Below are 21,708 nucleotides of genomic sequence, written 5' to 3' on the forward strand. Positions count from 1 at the left end.
TTATGTGTGTATAGGTGTAAAAGGGATTGTTATCGCTATCAGTGACCCTATGATGCCTTCTTTATTGAACCTAAATGTCTATTAGACAATACCGCCGCCCCGACTGTGTGAACTTTTGGTCAGCAATGTCCCTGAAGAACTACTTGATTTCACATTCTGAGTTTTCTGTGCAACATAAATGGAGGACATTGCATGTATTTACTTTTACGCGTTCTATTCACGGCTTTTCAGTTGCGAGGGCACTGTCTGTGCCTTTTGACTTTTCAGAGACAAATGTAGCCATGAACCATGAAAGCCTTTTTTTTAAAGGAATATCCCATTTGTCTCCTAGCAACTTTATCCACAGGATGAGGTCATTGTAACTGCTATCATGCTAGGAGAGCTTGCTGCTGTAAAAAAGGGAACTATTTTTAGCTGGGAAAAATAAAGCGTTTTAGGGTTTCTGTATGTTTGTAATACTTTATATTCATGCGAGACAATAGTTGTGTGTTGAACATGTAAATTTATGGAGTGAGGCTGTTACTTGGACCTGCTGCTGCCAGACGTCATCGTTCTCAGCTGGCGCTCATTGCAGGGTGTCTACTCCCTCCAAGATGCCATGCAGATTTTAGTATATCATTCTGGATGTCCAAATGCCTGATGTGTGACTCGATCTTCTGCCCGTTGATTGTTATCGATAGTGGTAAAATGTGTGCATTTTTTCTGAGCAATCAGTGGCTGTGCGTCATACTCTCACTACATCTGAGCTCAGCATAACGGTAAACCCACACATAGAGGTCTAACCGCATGCTGACACAGTTTACGGTGGCACTTTGGCTGAGCCACAGCAGCTACATGTGGCCTACCCTTCTGAAAGGTTACAGGCAGGGGCGTAGCTATAGGGGAAGAGGCTGCTTTGGGGCCCGAACTCAGAAGGGGCCCACCCAGGAGGGGGACTAACAGATTTTATCGTCGGAGCCTCCTCAACAGTATTATACAATGACAGTATATACAGTGACATGACATACAGTATATACGTGTAGGAAACTGACAGAGCAGCTGCTGGGCCTCTTCTGAGAGAGCAACCTTGACTAGCCATAGGTGTGGGAGTTGCACAGGAGGAGGGTCCCCACTCCCCTCAACACTCCTGGTCCCCGCACTGCCACTTTTCCCTGTGTATGGATGAAAAGTTCCAGTGTCAGGGGAAATCAGCCAATGGCAGGCGGTGACGGAGGCGAGCCTCCCTAGCATTGTGAGTGACACTATGGAGGCTTGTCCCCGACTACCATTGGCTGCTTCCCCGCGACACTGGATGTTTTTATCCATGCTTTGGTAGAAGCAGCAGCGGCGGTTCGGGGAACAGGAGCGGTGCAGGGAGTGGGGACCCGGGTAAGTATATTCAGCATGGGGGCCCCGGCATATAAGGGGGGCTTTTTTAGGATTGGATAACCCCTTTAATTTCAAATTAATAAATTAAACCTTTTTTTGATGACCCTACACTCTCTGGTGATTGGAATAAGAAAATCACGTTCTTCAGTAGCACCTTTAAAGTCATACTTGTTGGTTTGATTTCAAGCCTTGGAAATGTGAAGTTATATTTCATATAGTTGGCAGCTTTGCTATATATTGTCAGTAACTAAATGGTCTATACCCGTTCTTTCCTGTGCATTAGTAAAAGAAAAATGTGACATAGGTTGCAGGCTGGACATGTCAACTATGGATCATATTTCTCGCCTGAAGGTTATTGTATGACCAGGTCTTATGTTTGCATCATGAGGGACTCTGTCTTCTTTCTGTCTTAAAACGTATGTGAATATATATATATTTGAAGTAGTATGCTCTTGGTATAAAACAATCCTGTATGCATGATATTGATCTATTGTTATGGTAAATCCTAAGCCCATACGTTGCATCACAAAGTTTTTGGAAAGAACACAATCGTATTAGGCACAGTAGGGGTCTGACTGGGGTCACTGGGCTGTACTCAATGCTTTTTACTCCATAAACTCTGAATTTCATATAGGATATTAAAAAAAACTACAGTACCTGTGATATTTTTCCATCCTTTATGTATTTGGAGGTGAAATATTATCTTGTTTATTACCCATAAGAGTAGATGTACATCTCAGTTGCAGGGGGGGGAAAAATGGAAATTCCTCTGCTAGAAAGCCAGTGATGCAGTAAAGTGGACAATGAGATGACCAATTGCATGTAATTCATTGACCTGAATCCTGAGAGGCTTCAGATGTTTCATTCACTTTACTAGTGAAATGCCCACTGAGTCATTGTGTGCACCGGGCATATGCACTACAAAGGAGACCTGTGCGGGTTCTCTTGGGGTGACTTCCTGAGACCACTAATGACAGTGCATTAAGCTCATTGCTCTTTGTACACATGCAAATAGCACCGGCCACATGAGCCCCTCTCTATAGGAATACAATGAACGCTAATTTTTATGCTGATCCAATTGATTAAAAATTCAGCGACAGCACGCAGCAGTTCAGAGACAGATTGCACATATATGTGTTAACGTTCAGGTGCTCCAACAGTTTGGAATAATATTAAGCTACTAGAAAGATAGATGAATTTGCTGAGAGACGTTTTAGATTTCTGTAATTGCTTGCATTGTGTAAGGAGCTCTGCACGTCCAGGTTTTAATGCATTTCTCTGTTCCTGGGTGACTGCATAGACCATGTTAGCAGGGGAATGTAAAGTAGTCATACATATGAATTATAGAATATTTCTGTCTACTCTATGCACAGTACCAATATTTAGATGTCATTAGATGCACCGTAGACATATGGCTACACCTCCCTGCTTATAAAACCTGCTGCTTTCTAGGAATTACTGATGAGCTTTCTTTTAAATGTGCCATCTAATGCCTGGAATGACATTTTACATGGAGAGTCATGAACACTTCCATTATTTATAACGTTGCAAGCTTCCAGTCAGGGACCAGGTAAAACCAGTGGGGAAATGCTTTACACTTCTTCTCATCCAGATAACTCAGAATATAACATTGGTGAGCTTGAACCACCACAGGTTCACAAAACTAAAGGGATGTGGTGCCGTGTAGGGGTTAACTGTACTGTAACAATACGCAGTAATCATACCACGACACTACTGATAGTGCCACCAATGACCAATTTGTAAGACTGCTTTTACACTCGCGTTTTTTTGCGGATCAGTCATGGATCTGCAAAAATGCTTCCGTTACAATAACACAACCGCATGCTTCCAGCATAAACGGATCAGGTTGTATTATGTCTTCTATAGCCATGACGGATCCGTCTTGAACACCATTGAAAGTCAATGGAGGACGGATCTGTTTTCGATTGTGTCAGAGAAAACGGATCCGTCTCCATTGACTTACATTGTGTGTCAGGACAGATCCGTTTGGCTCAGTTTAGTCGGGCGGACAGCAAAATGCTGCAGGCAGCGGATGCATTAGGGCAAAACCGATCCGTTTTGGACCGCCTGTGAGAGCCCTGAACGGATCTCACAAACGGAAAGCCAAAACGCTAGTGTGAAAGTAGCCTTAAATAAAAGCTGTTTCACTGTTAGCACATGTCTATTGCTGTGATCTGTAGTACAAGAGAAAGTGTCGAGAGTAATAGCTGTACGGAGAACTGAGATCTGGGGCATCTCCTGATAGTCAGCAAGGTTGTATCTGCTGACATGAAAGGACTGTACTTTGGTCCATTGATTGCAACAAATGAATGCATTTATATGAAAATAATCCACAATACCTACATTTTTACCTTAAAGGGGGTTTTCCTAGTCTTTAGTAATTGATGACCTATTCTCAGGATAGCTCATCAGCATCAAATTGATGGGGGTCCAAGACTCGATTAGGCAGCTGCCAGCACTGGACGCAGGGGACAGAGCTGGAAGCAGAAGGCCCCTTCCCCTGTGTAGTGGCCGTGCTAGGGTACTGCAGATCAGCTTCCATTCACTTGACCTAAGGAGAGTTCATCTATATTAAAATCCCAGCAAACCCCTTTGAAGGGAATCTGTCACCACGATTCTGGACCATTATCTGCAGTAATATATGGGTAGCCAGATGACTATTTTTTATTCTACCACTGCAGGCACTCCGCTACACAGCAATACGCAGTCCAGCTGCTGTGTTGTGCTAACATAGAGGACTCATATTCATGCATGGCGAGAATGTATGTCAGTGTACTGACAGTAGGAAAATGTACAGTACCACTCATGTCTACTTTCTCAGTCCTTACTGATCAAAAAGTGGAAGATACATCTCCAAGAAGGCCCTTCAGTGATATTGGAAACACTGGGAAGTGTAGTCCACAGAGAACCCTGTCCATTTCCTTGATCATTTGATGCGCAGTTGACTTGTACAAGACAGCAGGAGTCTGTTCCAGCCGCTGTCTTTTACTGTTTTTCAGACTGTCTTACAATTTATCACCATAAACAGCTGCCATCCTTATATGGTGCAGCCTCCAGTATGGTACCATGTGGGAATACCTTACATAGGCACTTGGCTTTCAGAGAATCCCCCGAGTATATAACAGATACCAGGCTAATGTCATTGGCACATACCACTGTGGAATCTGCTTGTCAGGGGATTAAATATTTTTTCGTTTTAGCATAAATATGCCCCATTCCTGTTTTGATCTCCAGGGTAGAGATCACAAAGCACTTTTGCTCAGTTTCCAGGCGCCTTCATTCGTGGCGGACTGCATTTACAGAAAAATCATATATAGTTCCCCATGTATTTCTGTGTCTGTTAAAATTTGGCTGCTCTGTCTAAAAATCTGTGTTCTGCTGCGGAAAACTTGATGTATTGTGATTGTTTTGTAAAGTCCAATTTCTCTATAGATTACAAGTGGAAGTCCTAATTTGCAATTAAATCTGCATCAAAATCTGCATGAATTTAGAATTTATTTGAATTTTTTCACTGTGAACACACAAATTTGCTTTGGTTCTAAATCATAAAAAAACATTATTATTTTTCCCCATACCACATGTGCTTTTAGTGTCGTTTTGTGTTAATACATTTGAGTTACTTTTTTGTCAGGTGTTTTTTTTCCCCTATAGAGGGAGAATAAAAAAAAAAAACACCTGAGAATGCCATTGCGCCAACATGCTAAATAAAATAAAAAACACCAGAAACAAAAAATGCCACCAAAAAAATGTGTGCCCTGCATTTGATATTTCCCATAGACTTTCAGCTAATACCTGAAGCTGACACGGCAAAAAATAAATAATTGCAAGAGCGATGAAAAATGGTGCTAAAAAATGTGCGAACCCATAATACTAATAGAAAATCACGGCAAGAATGATAAGAAATACAAGAAGGAAATGGAAATTGGAGAAGGAGAGGGGACCGAACCAGAATGAAATAAAGATTCCTCCTGTCCTCTCATTGAAAATCAACCTCTGAAAGATAAAAATATGGAAGTGACATAAAGGTCTACAGCTAAAACGAAGCTTTCTTGTATGTTATGGCAGGGTTATTGAGGTGATGGTGATCGCTGGTGGTCCTCCAGAACTGTACTCTGTAACTCCCATACATTGCAATTCCTTCCTAACTATAAGAATTGATATCACACCAGTACATGGAGCTCAGTAATTATATATTTTCTGTCTGTCTTGGGGATTTTAAGCTTTGGTGTTGTCATGACAAGCCAGAATAACAATGAGACACAACTTCACTCCATAGTCTACATGAAAACTCTGAATTGAATACAATGTAGCAGGCAAACACATGCCTTGGTTTTTGCCTGTTTGAAGTTAATTACCTTTGAACAATTTATGGCGTGCAAAAGTATCATTTGTATCCCTCCTCAAGTAAGAGATCAGCAGGTTTGTGTTACCGCAGATGACAGGTCTCTCTAGGCCTTAATCCACACACTGCTAGTCATGCAAATGTAGTAGATGAAATGAGTGATAACCAGTTTATACTTATTAGGCCTCTTGCACACGTCCGTATGTTTTTTTCAGTATTTTGCGGTCCGCAAAAAACGGATCTGCAAAAAATACGGATAACATCCGTGTTCATTCCTTTTTTTTGCGGAACGGAACATCTGACCCCTAATAGAACAGTACTATCCTTGTCCATTATGTGGACAATAGGACATGTTCTATGTTTGAACGGAATTATGGAAACGGAAGGAATACGGAGTACCTTCTGTTTTTTTTTTTGCGGATCCATTGAAATGAATGGTTCCGTATACTAGGAACAACATTTATTTTTTATTTGACTCACTTATATAGTGCTGACATATTTCACAGCGCTTTACTCACTGTCCCCAGTAGATCTCACAGTCTACGTTCCCCATCAATTTGACTTTTCTCATATTGGGGAATGACTATAGAAACTTCCTGTCCATAAGCTGCTGAGTCAGTGTTGGTCACATGACTTCAGAAGGAGTTTATTAGTCACAAATACAGTCACCTTCACTACAGTTTACATCACATGCCTTTCTAACAGGTCGAATCTTTAATAAATGTGGTACACGGCTCTTTTTCAGTTTGAGCACATTTGCAATAGTATATCTCCCCCAGTATTACAGATTCTTGGAGAGTTCATGATGGGGTCCTAAAAGGGTGGCCTCATCTGAGACCTTGTTGCATATCGCGGTGATACCAGTGTAACATACCGTAGGTACGGGTCTCACATCTCCAGGACAGGCCCCCAAAAATGAAGGAGAGCGCACCATGCATGCTCTATGGGAGGTCCGAAAATAGCCAAAGGACCCATTGCGAAGATGGCCAAGCCAGCGCTCGGCTATTTTTTGTCAGTCCCATAGAAATGAATGGAGGTTGGCTGCTCAATGCACGGCTGCTCTCCACTCACTTTGGGGGTCAATTGCGGGTCCCGGCATGTCCTACCAATGTTCCACCAGTGTCTCAGATGAGACAACCCCTTTAACGAGAAGGCACTTGTTGAATTAGGTTAGGTAGGACTGTACAATCTCTTGTTCATTTTTTATATTATGCAGCAGAGGTGATGTACATATCAGGAAAGCCTCTACTCAGAGGTCAGTAGGCCACTGATCAAAGTCATAAGGGACAAAGCTGCGTCACAAAGATCTGTCTGATGAAAGTGTAAGGCTACCGCCATCTGCAGCAGGAATTCTGGAATTCTGTTCCAGCAGAGGAAGAAAATACCAGAATTGCCATATCCGCCTTAGCTGGACAGCACCAGGGCCCAACAGATCCCATTGATTATAATGGGGTACACCAAGTTTCCAGCATTCTGCTGGTTACAGTATTTTGTCCTTTCATGTGTAAAAGTCACAAGACCAAATTATTTTTGGTCCTGATACGTAAAACCATAAAATTCAAGGAGGCTGTACTGTGTTTTCCTCACAACAAGTTGTCATATTTAGAACTGACCTTATAGATATAGCTAGTATGAGAAGAATGTATGGCAGTACCTTGGAAGACCATTTTCATACATCTTCCTTCTGCAGGACTTTGTTGTATCACATGTGCGTGTTTTACTGATGAGTTTAACTACATTTGGAAGCATTCCAGTGAAATGATCTGTGTCTCAGTGCTTGAGTTTGGGGTTCTTACATGTATGTCTTAGACCTTTGGCTGCTCAGCAAGCTGAAACACGGCAAAGCCAGATGAGTGCTCCAAGGGGGTAATTCAATCCACATAGAAGCTGCTGGTTGCTGCAACTCCCAATGACTTATTTGGGAGTTTTCTGCCAATCACATTTGATCATCAGGCATTGTAAGAAAGTAATTCCAAGGCCCTCACCTGCTGCTGCTACCTTGTCATTGACACGCACATCACTCATATTAAATACTTCTATGATAAGTCACTTTACTCATTCCATTTTGACAAATTGGCCTGGGTATAGTATTTACTGCAAAAAAATATGGTGAAAGAAGCCCACCTTCAACATATTCCATCTTTCAAATAATTTGCTGGTCATGCCTTCAGGTAGTTTACATACCAGTAAAGTTTATCTGGATTAACATGCATCACTTAGTATCGCTTTTCACTTTTTACCTGAAGACGAAACATTTTGCACCTTTTGCTTAGTGAACTTGATTTAAATTTGTTAATCCTTTTCCATCATCTTTGTGGCTGTTCATAGAAGACAGTGACACAGCGTCAGCACAACATTTAGTCTTTGTATGTGCATAGTTGTCCATGAGTAGGAACATATAGAAACCATATGTAAGGAGGAGGTCACAGCACCCCCATGATTGTCATGATGGCAGTTTCATGAAGACTTAGTTCCTTGAATTCCATGTGTAGTTCACATCTATAATTGTAGAGCACATTCTGTTAACTTGTATAAAAACTCTCAAGAATATCTGCCTCTAAGAATGCCCAATTCCTTTTATAGTCCACTGGTGATTTATCTAGGTCCCCTTTACTTATAACACCCGTTGGTAAGGTTTTCAGAGGGAGCAGTTGCCTCTTCATCTGAAGTTCCTATAGGTTACGTAAGAGAACAACAATATTATGTGGAGGTGGAGTGAAGGCACAAGATTTAAAGAGGTTGTCCGCTTTTTACTATTGATGACCTATTCTCAGGATAGGTCATCAATAATCAGATTGGCAGGGGTTAGTTCATTAATATTAGGTTTTGCGGAGGTCCGGCTCTCGACACTTCCACCGATCAGCTATTTGAAGAGAAGGCAGCACTCGTACGAACGATGCCTTCTCTGCTTTGTTTACCTGCTCGCCGCAGCAATTGCAGTGGTGAGTAGGTGTTATTACAAGTATGGCGTCCCCATTCAATCCTATAGGATGGTTCTGTCTGTTCAAGTGCATACTACAGAGCCGTCCCATAGAAGTGAATGGGGACGCCATACTTGTAATTACACCCGCTCACCACTGCAATTGCTGCGGCGAGCAGGTAAACAGAGCAGAGAAGGCAGGATAGGTCATGATTATGAGATCGGCGGGGTAACGGGAGACGAACCCCCACCGGTCTGATATTGATGACCTATCCTGTGGATAGGTCATCAATAGTAAAAAGCGGACAACCCCTTTAAGCGAAACACATAATGGTTTAAAGCTACTATACATAGCATGGCGGAATCATGTACATCAAAACACAACATCTCAGTTAGTGGGTAAGGCATTCGCACCAGGAGCTTCAGACGGAACCTTTGCTAGAAGCCATTACATGGTCACTATACTGAAATGTATAGTTACATCATTTGCTGAGTTATACCTTTTATTCTACTTCTATTTCTGCATGTGCTTTATCCAGAAGATCAGAATGATAGTTACAAATTCTGCTCCCAATGTTTTATTGCCCTATGGCATTTTTTAAAACGGCATAAAAGGTCATAAAGACTTGTGAGCAGTGAAGCAGGAAGGGGATGCCTGGGAAATGAGTTTCCATCGCATTATCTCTTGGATTGTTGGGCTGAGGCCAACAGGTTAATGAATGATTCTCTGGGGATGATTGGACAACTAATGAGCAGATTGTCTTTATTTCTGGAGATCATATGCATCTCCACACTTCCATGTCTCGCATGCCAAGTATCCAGATCTTGCCTTCCTGTTTTATTGCCAACTACAACATTTTTATCAACTTATTATTTGAAGGAAAAAACATGGTGAATAACTGAACATTTTGGTTTAACATTAATAATTTAATTATAGCTAGATATAAAGCACACCACCCCACCCCGTTTAAATGTTGGTTATTTGTGGGTCATTAAAACAAACTGGTGAAATGTATGGCACATTTATGGTAATAGGATAAATGGCTTACCTATAGTATTCTGTGGATCAGCAAATAAGTGAAAACAGGCGTATCAATTTGCTCATCTCTAGTTATGACCTGTGTCTTGTCAGTTGCTCTGAGGTCCTTGTGCACTCCAGTTACTGCCTCTGTCAAATAATAGATATTTGAGAGATCTACTATGTAATTGATATTTTGGTTGGTATATGTTCTTTGATACCTTCTCCTAAAAGAACAGAAAATACTTTGAAAAAAACATATATCGTGCTGCACCCTACACCTACTCCTTTATTTCTGTCTACCACTTTACAAGTGCTGTCCATCCTGCCAATGATTTATGATTAACATCCACCATAGTCTGAACCTCTCATTTCCATCTCCAACTCTTCTTTTGAGTTGCACCAGTTCTCTAGATTGTGCTACCCCAGACAATCAGGTTACTTCCCAACTACCACAGTTTTAGGCCCTTCCTAAAAACACATCTTTTTAAGGTGGCCAATCACATTCCCCAATCTGTCTCTTCTGCTTTCACTGTTCTTCAACATTGTTCCTCAGAAATTGATCCGTCATGCAACAGTATTCACCACACCCCATGTGCTCAAAAGCACTATATATACTGGCCTGTAACTGGCCTAGGATCTGTGCGTATCTCTAGAACTGGGCCCCAAAGTGAATGATTATGTACCATGCAAGTGCGGTGTTCTCCCCATCCACTTCTATGGGAGCTCAACTATTTTGGAACTCGCATAGAAATTAGTAAAGGACGACTGTTGTCTGTTCCGTTTGGGAGTCCCGTTCTGGAGATAGGAGATGGTCCCAGAGGTGGGACCTGCACATGTTTAACATTGGTTTCATATCCTAGTAATATGCTACCAGTGTTTGAGGTGAGACAATTCCTTTAACCCCTGTGTTCTCTGCAGGATTTCTACAAGTATCATGTAGAAAATGCTGCAGATTGACAAGCAATGGGGGCAACTATATAAACTGAATTTTATCATTTCTTGGTTTAATGTTCCTTTAACAACACAGTGGGTGAACTGCATCAAATAAAAACTTTACTGATGTAGTAATATGATTGTTTAGCAGCATTGCATTATTGTCTCACCACCCATCAATTAAATATTATATCACCTATGATGTTTTTATACTGTTATGTTAGTATTCCCAATAATTGCTTACATGAATCCCAGTATCCAGTGCAGTAATATCAACCATCCATTATAGAGGAAATCAGTCTGATATAGCACAGATGTCCACACGACCTCCCACCTCTTTTTCATTGTAACATAAACTTGTTTTGCTGTGTCCATTTTCCTGCCTCAACTGAGCTAATTTTACATCCCGTTTACAGAAAATAAGTGAACCTTAGACGAGGGCTATTATGAAGTGATTTTTATGCCACGTTCATAAGGCTTGGTTCACATCACATTTCTATTTTACGTTTAACATATACAAAAAACGTATACCTAAATGGATGCCTCTGACGGATGCCATGCTTTGGAGTCTGTCACCATAGAGTTTCATTGTAAAAAATGTGTAGGTTAAAGTTTTTTTGCTGGACTCTGCAGGATTGAAAAAGTGGATTAGGGCTCATGCACACGAACGTGTGCCGACTGCGCCCGTATTGAGGCCTGCAAACAGCGGGTCCGCAATATATGGGCACCGGCTAGTGTTGGTCGGGCTGCAGGGTTGCCAGACCGGCGGAAGCTGTCGATGACTTTCGGAAATGGGCACACACGCAGCGCACCTTCACCAGTAGCTTAGGCAAATTGGGGTAGGTTTTGAGAAACCGCTAAACCCCTAGGTTGAACACTTGGGCTAGGCATGGTATGTGTGTGAGCTTGCCGAGCTCCAAAGCCGCCACCAAGTTATGGCCATTAACAGACACAGCCATGCCTGGTTGTAGGTTTAGTGGCAAGAGCCACAGCTCAGTCTGGTCCCTTATCCCCTGCCACAGCTCTGCGGCGGTGTGCTGTTTGTCACCTAAGCAGATCAGTTTAAGCACGGCCTGTTGCCGCTTCCCCACTGCAGTGCTACACTGCTTCCAGCTACTGACTGATGGCTGACTGGTGCTGCAAGATGATAATTCAGAGGTGGAAGTGGAGGAGAAGGGGGGGTTGCAGCCACTAACGTAGGTGGCAGGAGAAACCCTGATAAAAGTAGGGCCCGCAATCCTTGGCGTCGGTAGCACCTGTGCCATCCCAGGGTACGACTTGCTCCCGGCCTCCATAACGTTCACCCAGTGTGCCGTCAGGGAAATGTAGCGTCCTTGGCCAAAAGCACTTGTCCATGTGTCAGTCGTTAAGTGGACCTTCCCAATAACTGCGTTGGTCAGGCCACGGGTGATGTTACGGGAGAAATGCTGGTGTAAGGCTGGGACTGCACACCGTGAAAAATATTGGCGGCTGGGGACAGAGTACCGTGGGACAGCCGCCGCCATCAGGCGGCGGAAAGCCTCAGTGTCCACAAGCCTAAATGGCAACATTTACAGGGCCAGCAATTTGGAAAGGTGCGCATTTAGTGCTATGGTCTGTGGGTGGGTCGTTGGGTATTTGCGCTTTCGTTCATAGGCCTGGGATATAGACATCTGTACGCTGCGCTGGGACACAGAAGTGGATGTGCTAGCTGATGGTGCTTGCCAAGGTCCAGGTGCATGGCGGGAGGCATCCGGGCCTGCATCTTGGACAGGGGATTGGCCAGCACAGGGGAAGAGGAGGCAGTGGTGTGACCCGCAGACACAGATTGTGGACCCAGGTGTTCGGCCCACCTATTAGGGTGCTGGGTGCTTTGATGCCATGTGGTGGATCATCCTGGTGGTGGTGAGTTTGCTAGTGTTCACGCCCCTGCTCATTTTGGTACGGCACAGGTTGCAAATGACATTTCATTTATTGTCCGCACTTTCCTCAAAAAAGTACCAGACTGCGGAACACCTACCCCTTGGCAAGGGAGATTGCCGCAAGGGGGTGCTCCGGGGAACAGTTGCGGGCCTGTTTGGTGTGGCCTGCCTTCTCCCTTTTGCCACCCCACTGCCTCTTCCAGCCTGTTGCAGTGCTGCGGATCCCTCCCCCTCTGTACTGCTGTCCTCGCTCGGCTTGCCACCTTTCCAGGTTGGGTCAGTGACTTCATCGTCCAGCACCTCCTCTTCCACTTCCTCACTCTGGTCATCCTCCTGACTTGTTGACCTAACAACAACCTCAGTTATTGACAACTGTGTCTCATCCTCATCATGAACCTCTTGAGACACAAATTGCGGTTGACTTTTTGACAACTGTGTCTCATCATCATCCACCTCGTGAAACACTAATTGCCATTCCCCACCGTCATCTTCTTCTGACTGTGGATGCTTCAGAGTTTGGGAATCAGGGCACAAGATCTCCTCATGTCCCTCTTCAAGCGGGCTTGGCGAGAAGCCCAAATTAAGGAATGGCGATGAAAACAGCTCCTCAGAATATCCGAGTGTGCGATCAATTGTTTGCCAAGACTCTCCATGGTGGGTGGAAGGAGTATCTGGGTGAGGATTCTGTTGACCAGACTCTTGGCTACTAAGACTGGACTTTGTGGAAGACAGGGTGGTGCTTAACCGACTGGAAGCATTATCTGCTGCATTCCAACCGACCACCTGGTCGCACTGGTCTGACTTCGAAAGTGGTGTCCTGCGCCGCCCTGCAAACTAGGACATGAAGCTAGGTATCGTGGATGAGTGTGTTTCTTGTGCTCTGGCAGCAGGCACAGTTTCACTACGGCCTCTGCGTGCACCATCAGCAGCGCAGCCAATTCCCCGTCCCTTACCGCTCGCCTTGCGCATATTAAATGGTATATATCAGGCATCCTCAAACTGCGGCCCTCCAGCTGTTGCAAAACTACAACTCCCAGCATGCCCGAACAGCCTACAGCTATCAGCCTACAGCAGGGCATTGTGGGAGTTGTAGTTTTACAACAGCTGGAGGGCCACAGTTTGAGGATGCCTGGTATATATACTTGCAAGTATGTCACACGTACAGTAGCGCAGGCTTTGTAAGTGTATGCGCAAATAAAGTACACAGAATGTCACAGATATTTTTAGGATGAGCACACGTTAAACAGGAGGTATAGCGCAAGTAATGTCGCTGTCACCACCGCCTAATAAAAAATTACACTGAATGAATGTCACTGATATTTAGGATGCACAAACGTGTATAGCGCAAGTAATGTCGCTGTCACCAGCAGCTAATGAAAAATGACATTGAATTAATGTCACTGATATTTAGGATGGGCAGACGTTATACAGGAGATGTAGCGCAGGTAATGTAACTGTCTGCAGCGGACACCGTCTACAGAAAAAGTACACTGGATGTCACAGATATATTTAGGATGCGCACACGTTAGACAGGAGATGTAGCGAAGATAATGTCGCTGTCACCAGCGGCGAAAAGAATTACACTGAATGTAACTGATATTTCGGATACGCAAACGTTATACTGGAGATGTAGTGCAGGTAATGTAACTGTCCACAGCAGACACTGTCTATGGAAAAAGTACACTGCAGTGGCCAAACAATTGCAAGCTATTTAGCGCAGGTTGCGCTAAAAATATATATTGCTGCCAGATACAATAATGGTCCTTAAAAGGACTTTTGGGTCTCTAACAAGTTTTAGCAATTTAGTGCAGGTTGCACTAAAAATATATATTGCTTCCACACACAATAGTCCTTAAAAGGACTTTTGGGTCTATTAGGGTCCATTCACACATCCGTATGTGTTTTGCGGCAATGTGCGTTCCGTATTTTGCAGGCCGCGCATCGCCGGCACTCTCATAGAAAATGCCTTTTCTTGTCCGCAATTGCGGACAAGAATAGGACATGTTCTATTTTTTTGCGGAACGAAGTGCGGATCCACAAATGCGGACAGCACATTCCGGCCCCATTGAAAATGAATGGGTCCGCACCTGTTTCGCAAAATTGGGGAACGGATGTGGACCCATTTTGCGGACGTGTGAATGGACCCTAACAAATATAAAAACAAAAATATTCCTATTTCATTCCCTACACTATCTCTCCCTTCTGCTCTCCCTGACTAATACTGCGCTGAACACGTTTCATCGGGTGCTATATAGCACCCGATGATGCGTTCCGGCTAGCCAAACACTGTAATGCCAGCAGCCAACATGACTATGGCATTACAGTGAATGGCAGCCAACAAACGTGCGGGGACGAGACTCGAACATCACGCTCGAGCACACGCGGTATTTCGGGCAAACAGCACGATGTGCAGAGCATTGCGATGCTCAAATCGAACTAGTGTTCGGCCGAGCATGCTCGCCCAACACTAGCACTGGCCGTGCGCGCACCGTATCATGAGCTCTCATACTGCGCTTTTGTCTACTTTTTCTTCTCAACGTTTTTATTAAACATAGGGCAAAAATGTCATGTGAACCCAACCTAATAGTCATATAGTCTCAGCTGTGATAAGTATTAGGTCTGTCAGCCTTCTAAAGTAACCGAGAATCTGCCCATTCACCGAAAAAAAATATCTGGAAAAATCTGGCAAATAGTTGCATAGTTCCTCATTATGTAATGATTAGTTGTTGTTTTTTTTACCTAGAACTGGAAAACCTCAGTATATGCAATTATCTAAAATTGAGTCCTCCAGATTGTGTTCCACGCCATGAAGTGGATTTGCTTTGCTGTGACCTTGTATGTTAAGCAGTTTATTTTACACCTTGTGTACAAGAATGCCAAATCTCCCTGTACGGAGGAAGAGAACAATTACTTGATCGCATGGCTCTGTGTTACCTGAAATGCAGGTAGGGGCTGCACAGAAACTACAGAGCGTGACTACTAGAGAGGTCCTGTTCCTTCCAGTCATCAGCTATAAAAGCGATCATTGTTCCCTGTAGCTTTCATTGGTGTGCTTGCTACTGTTACTTGTTTTATCAAGGCAGTGCTTAAACACTCAGTGGCATCTATCTATCTATCTACTATTAGGGAGTCAAAGATGAGACAGCACTCCAAACTTCAGTAAGAAAATATAGATAATAAGATATACAGTTTATAGTGTATTCAGGGTATTTACTATATTAGCTTCCTGCTTTTTTGGAGTCCTTTAATTTTACATTATTTTTTAATTTGTGCCACTGTGAAATGAATGTCAGCATCACTTCTACCTGATAGCTAGCTATGCATAATGATGTCTGCACACACCTATCCCCCCTAAGAAAATAAAGATAATACAGTAGGAAACAGGAACGTGAAGGGGTCTGTAATGGAAACAACAATAATAGCCGTACACTATTAGGTAAAAGGACAAATTGTTTGATGCAGCAGCCAAGTAGTGGCAGTGAGAAGTGCCATTCCCGAAGCTGATATAGTAGCTAGTAGTAGGTGAGGCTTGAAATGTAATATTGCCGCAAAGAAACTATGGGAGTTTTGTAGTTTTAGTAGAAGAGCCCCGCTGACTGCCCGGGAGCTCTGCAGAAATCTCTGCTTGAACGTTGACCAGTTATCATCTAATCACTGTGTTACGGCGCACCTTTTTATTCTTTCAATATTGTATGAACTAGACATTGAAAGTTGATGTTGGTGATAATTAAACTAAAATCCATTATGAAGTTCATTAAAGATCTCTGCAAAAATGCAATACATGATGGAATATTGTGTTATATAGCATATATATATATATTTTTTTTTTTGATAATTTTTTTTATATATCTTTATTTATATATGTATATAGCATTTATAGTTGGCAGTACCATAAATAGAAAATGCTTGCGTGTCAGCTGCTAATGGCATATTTGTAGGTGGGAATGCTTTACTGAACAGTAACACTATTATTGTTCCTTGTCACATGTGTAAAGCCTACTGTCGTTGGTCATTGATTGTGTGACATAGAGGTGGCTCACTGAACACCGAGCTAACTGGTCTTTCTGAACCAGCAGGAACCCACATAAACCACTAGGTCACTTGTAAAACTTGCTTTACAGAGAGGTTAATATCTGTGTAAATCCCACAACTGCACTAAAAGAAACAACGTATAACTGGCCGGCACTTGCCTATAGAAAACATTTTCCATCCAGACCCCCAGTTTAACAGCTACAGAAGTCACAGACATATTCACCTAGAGGCTGTTGTAGGAAAGTCAATCAGACTATACTTAGCCATGCTTGGGTCAAGTGGGATTTAGGCAACATTTTCAATAACTCCTTGACAGATATTTTCTCACAGACATTACCCGTCTACTCTACACATTTTCTTCTAACATATATGATGTACTGGAAGATATAACTAACAGTATGCCATGTGGTGTGCTTAACATGAATGTACTTGTTTTCTTCAAGCCCAACATTGGAAGGCTGGGTATTCCCCATGGTCCATCTGGAGAGAAGGTGGCTGTAGTGACTGTCGACGACTGTGACACTGCTGTCGCTATACGATTTGGGAGCCTTATCAAGAACTACACATGTGCTGCCCAGGGGACACAGACTGGGTCCAAGAAGTAAGTTAATGGTTTGTTGGTCAAGTATATATATATATTGGTCAGTGACTAATTTATCTCTGGAAAATATTTTGGTGGTTTGATGGACCGAATGAAGAGTTTCCCATGTATGAAATGTTGAACCTGTTTTTCTAGGTCTCTTGACTTAACTGGACCACTGTTGCTGGGAGGCGTTCCAGATTTGCCTGAGGACTTCCCTGTACAGAACAGACAGTTCATTGGTTGCATTAGGAATTTAACAATTGACAGTAGGCCGATAGACATGGCTAGTTATATAGCCAACAATGGCACTTTACCAGGTACTTTATCTTTGTTTCAAAATTTACGTTTTTAATTCATTTTTAAAGTATTTATCCAAACTGAAATGGGTGCTTGACGTCCTCCCTCCCTATTTTGCAGATTTAGTTGTATACCCTGCGCACTGGATGCAGTACATATTGTATGCCACGACTTGCATATGTCTTTGTATGTTTTATTGTTCTTTCATTTGCAAAATATTAATAGAAGCAGATTAAAAAGTAATTAAAATGGGCCAGTTAGAGAGTGGACGTGTATAATAAAAATCATAATACCTCATAGGATATAAAAATGAAGTGTTGAACTCACTATAATGGAGTGTGAATAGGCAAACGTGTGGCATGGGCACAACTGTTTTTAGATTGGTGTGGTGATGGGAATGCCAACCATTTATGATTTATCTGATCATTGTCCTATACATTTGTGTGAAAGCCCTTTAAAAAAATTTAAGTCCCTTTTTTTTTATCCTTGACATCCTACCAGAATGGCCTGCTGTTTTGCATCAAATTCTTTTTTAATGTATCCGTTCCTTTATTTTGAAGGTTATTGACTGTTTGTCTTGCTAGTGCAGGCTATGGTGCATTATTCACAGGGCTCATAGTTTCATTCAGATGAATAAAAAATTATCTTTACCTGTTACGAAAGGCGTGATGTTCCTCATTTCATTCAAAGGTTGTTCTGCAAAGAGGAACTATTGCGATACCAATATGTGTCAGAACCAGGGGACCTGTGTTAATAAGTGGAACACATACTACTGCGACTGTCCTCTGCACTATGGAGGGAAAAACTGTGAGCAAGGTATGTGCTACCGTTACCACCATTACTAGTGTTTAACCAGCAGTATACTGCCTCTAGTGTGTTTTGAGCAGCTTCTGAAATGCTGTTTTATGTGCAATTGCATCCCTTTCATTTCACAGACTTAGGCCTCATGCACACGACCGTTGTTCTGGTCCGCATCCGAGCCGCAGTTTTTGCGGCTCGGGTGCGGACCCATTCACTTCAATGGGGCCGCGAAAGATGCGGACAGCACTCCGTGTGCTGTCCACATCCCTTATTCCGTTCCGTGGCCCCGCAAAAAAAAATATAACATGTTCTATTCTTGTCCGTTTTGCGGACAAGAATAGGCATTTCTATAATGGGCCGCCCGTTCCGTTCCGCAAATTGCGGAAGTCACACGGGCAGCTTCCATTTTTTGCGGATCCGCAATTTGCGGACCGCAAAAAAAGGAACAGTCGTGTGCATGAGGCCTTAAACTAGAAGACCTTTTTCTACTAGTCTCATGGTTTCATTGTGTGGCATCTGCGTGTAATTAAAGATTTTCTGAAACTATTATTAAAATACAGTTGCAAGAAAAAGTATGTGAACCCTTTGGAATGATATGGATTTCTGCACAAATTGGTCATAAAATGTGATCTGATCTTCATCTAAGTCACAACAATAGACAATCACAGTCTGCTTAAACTAATAACACACAAAGAGTTAAATGTTACCATGTTTTTATTGAACACACCATGTAAACATTCACAGTGCAGGTGGAAAAAGTATGTGAACCCTTAGACTAATACATCTCCAAGAGCTAATTGGAGTGAGGTGTCAGCCAACTGGAGTCCAATCAATGAGATGAGATTGGAGGTGTTGGTTACAGCTGCCCTGCCCTATAAAAAACACACACCAGTTCTGGGTTTGCTTTTCACAATTTGTGCAGAAATCCATATCATTCCAAAGGGTTCACATACTTTTTATTGCAATTGTATTTTGAGTGCAGTTTTTGGTGTTTTTTGTTTTTTTTTTAAAGCCAAATCCATACAAAAGGAATAGAAAAGCCACTTCTGTCTTTGGCTCATACAACTGCATCAAAAACTGCACTAAAAACTTAATGCAGATATGTCATAAATGTCTAAAAGGTGCATGACTCACCTCTGGAACCTGCACCTATCTTGAACGTCTAAAACAAACAATATGACTTTAAGAACAATCTGAGCAATGGTTTACAGTGTATATTTTGTACTTTTACCCCAAAATTCACTACAGTTTTATGTTCCCTTGCACTGTACATCTTGATCAAATAAATTGTAAATCCTAACTAATGTGTTTTCAGTAATGCCGTTTCCTCAACGGTTCCAAGGAGATGGAATTGTTATATGGCCCGAGCTGGATGTTACAGTGTCTGTGCCATGGTTCATTGGAATGATGTTTAGAACTCGTCAACCTAATGGCATGTTAATGCAGGCTAATGCTGGTTCTTCAATAAAGATTAGCATCCAGGTACGTACATATGTCCACATATAGAGCAATGCCCAGAAACACATCTGTAGACAGTACAAGCAACAACCAACTCTGGGCACAGGGAAGCATCAGTGTTACTGGTAATACTAAAGCTGGCCATAAACATGAGACAAAAGTAGTACAAAAGACTGTTCATGATGGCCGATGGCAGACTCATCTCTGTTGAAAAGTAATTCTGTAAAAGTGGTTTAATGGCACTCTCTCCTAGTCCTGAGGGTGCTAGAGATGGGTCCCAGACCAGTCTTAACAATATAATGGAGACTCTGCACTCCAAGGATTTTATTCGACACGTGATTTATTAGACAATATTCCAGTAATACATAAACATTTTAGGCAGTAAGCCTTCTTCAGATACCTGAATGCCGCACTGGATGGGGGTGTGATCAGGTGTAGTTTGAAGATTGGAACCGGAGGCTCAGGTGAGTAGCGCCTTAATGGGCTACCGCTGTTTCCTAATGGCCTAGGCCCCAATCCAGAGTGCCACTCTCTACCATTGAAGCACTACTTATCTGAGCCTCCGGTTCAAATCTTCAAACTACACCTGATCACACCCCCATCCAGTGCGGCATCCAGGTATCTGTAGCAGACTTACTAATGAAAATGTAATTAGCCTCATTGGAAACTGCATGCTTATGGCATGATTGGCTGAATCCAGCTGATCATTTGCCATTGTGCTCAAGGAACATGGAGTTAGTTTAAAAACTCCCTGGTCAGCCAGGTTAGTCCTGCAATCTCCTATAAGTGATCCCACGGAAAACTGATCAGCAGCTTTGCGGCTGGTCATTGTTTTTTTTAAATGTATGTCCAGCTTAACAGTTTGCTTTCTATTCCAGATTTTCTCTAGCTCCACATGTCTCTCTTAGGCCTCATGCACACAGCCGTTGGGCGACCGTGGCCGTATTGCGGCCAGCAAACGGCACCCCGCATCACGGATGCGGACCCATTCACTTGAATGGGTCCGGAGATACGGAACAGAGTCACGGAACAGAACACCGGAAGCACTGTGGAGTCCTTCCGTGGTTTTTCTTTCCGTGGTTCCGCACCAAAATATGACGTCATATTTTTTTGTGGTGCGGACATAACACAAACCCATTCAAGTTGAATGGGTCCGGCCCGCTGTACGGATGTTGCCCGTGCATTGGGGACCGCAATTGTGGTCCCCAATGCACGGAACGGCCGCACAACTTTGAGGCCTTAGCATTAGAATTTTTTTACACCATAAAAAAACTGAAATACATGAAATGACGTGATGGATATGAAATAAATTATTGAGTTAGCAAGGGAAATGCTTCTTAATGGAACAGAATAAGGTAGAGAAAACTAGATGATAGCCATCGCCATGTGCTGACTTCCTCCCAGTTATGAAGAACCTACAGACACATTTGCATGTATACTTTGAATGGGAGAACCAGCAGTTTTATGACTTGCAAGATATTAATGTATCTTCATTGTGCAATATACTATTAAGGCTGCGCACACACTAGTCTGCGAGCATGCATGTAACAGAAGCCTTGCCTTGGAACATTTCTTGTCCAGCATAATTAGACATCTATTGCATGTTTGATCAGATTTTGAAGGCTCATGGAGAACTTTTATAAGAAAAAACTGTATTTGTTATGCTATTGTATATATTAAAGAAGCGCTCTGTTTTTATTTTATTTTACATACAATACTAACTCAGCACCAGTATTCTAGCAGTGTAATTTGTTACACCCTATTTCGGTGGGATCCATACATTTTCAAAACTTTTTATTTTGGGATTCTGGTCATGTGACCCCAAGTCTGACCAGCAGTCCGGAGCTTGGTCCATTGTGTAAACAGGAACTTGGTCTCTCCCCTGTCGCTGACATCCTGTGAACAGTCTTCAGTAGAAATGTGGCACTTTAATTTTCTAGCTAGACAATAAAAGTGCATGTACGTCAATAACCCTACACGACAACAATTCAGATTCAATCCAAGAAAATGCACCAAAAACGCATGTTTTTT

At 42.6% G+C, this 21,708-nt stretch overlaps 1 protein-coding gene across 3 annotated transcripts in view; it reads left to right on the top strand.

The window, feature by feature from the left end:
• Positions 1-21,708, top strand: part of CELSR1 (cadherin EGF LAG seven-pass G-type receptor 1) — a 172,476-nt gene that overhangs the window by 100,949 nt on the left and 49,819 nt on the right. For all 3 annotated transcript variants that reach the window (XM_040412268.1, XM_040412277.1, XM_040412286.1), the window contains exons 6-9: positions 16,982-17,139; positions 17,275-17,438; positions 18,109-18,234; positions 19,535-19,701. In XM_040412268.1, the coding sequence (XP_040268202.1) occupies positions 16,982-17,139; positions 17,275-17,438; positions 18,109-18,234; positions 19,535-19,701 (615 nt within the window). The remainder of the gene's footprint in view (positions 1-16,981; positions 17,140-17,274; positions 17,439-18,108; positions 18,235-19,534; positions 19,702-21,708) is intronic.

The sequence above is a fragment of the Bufo bufo genome, chromosome 1 (genome assembly GCF_905171765.1).
Source record: "Bufo bufo chromosome 1, aBufBuf1.1, whole genome shotgun sequence".
In the NCBI taxonomy this organism is placed as follows: Eukaryota; Metazoa; Chordata; class Amphibia; order Anura; family Bufonidae; genus Bufo; species Bufo bufo.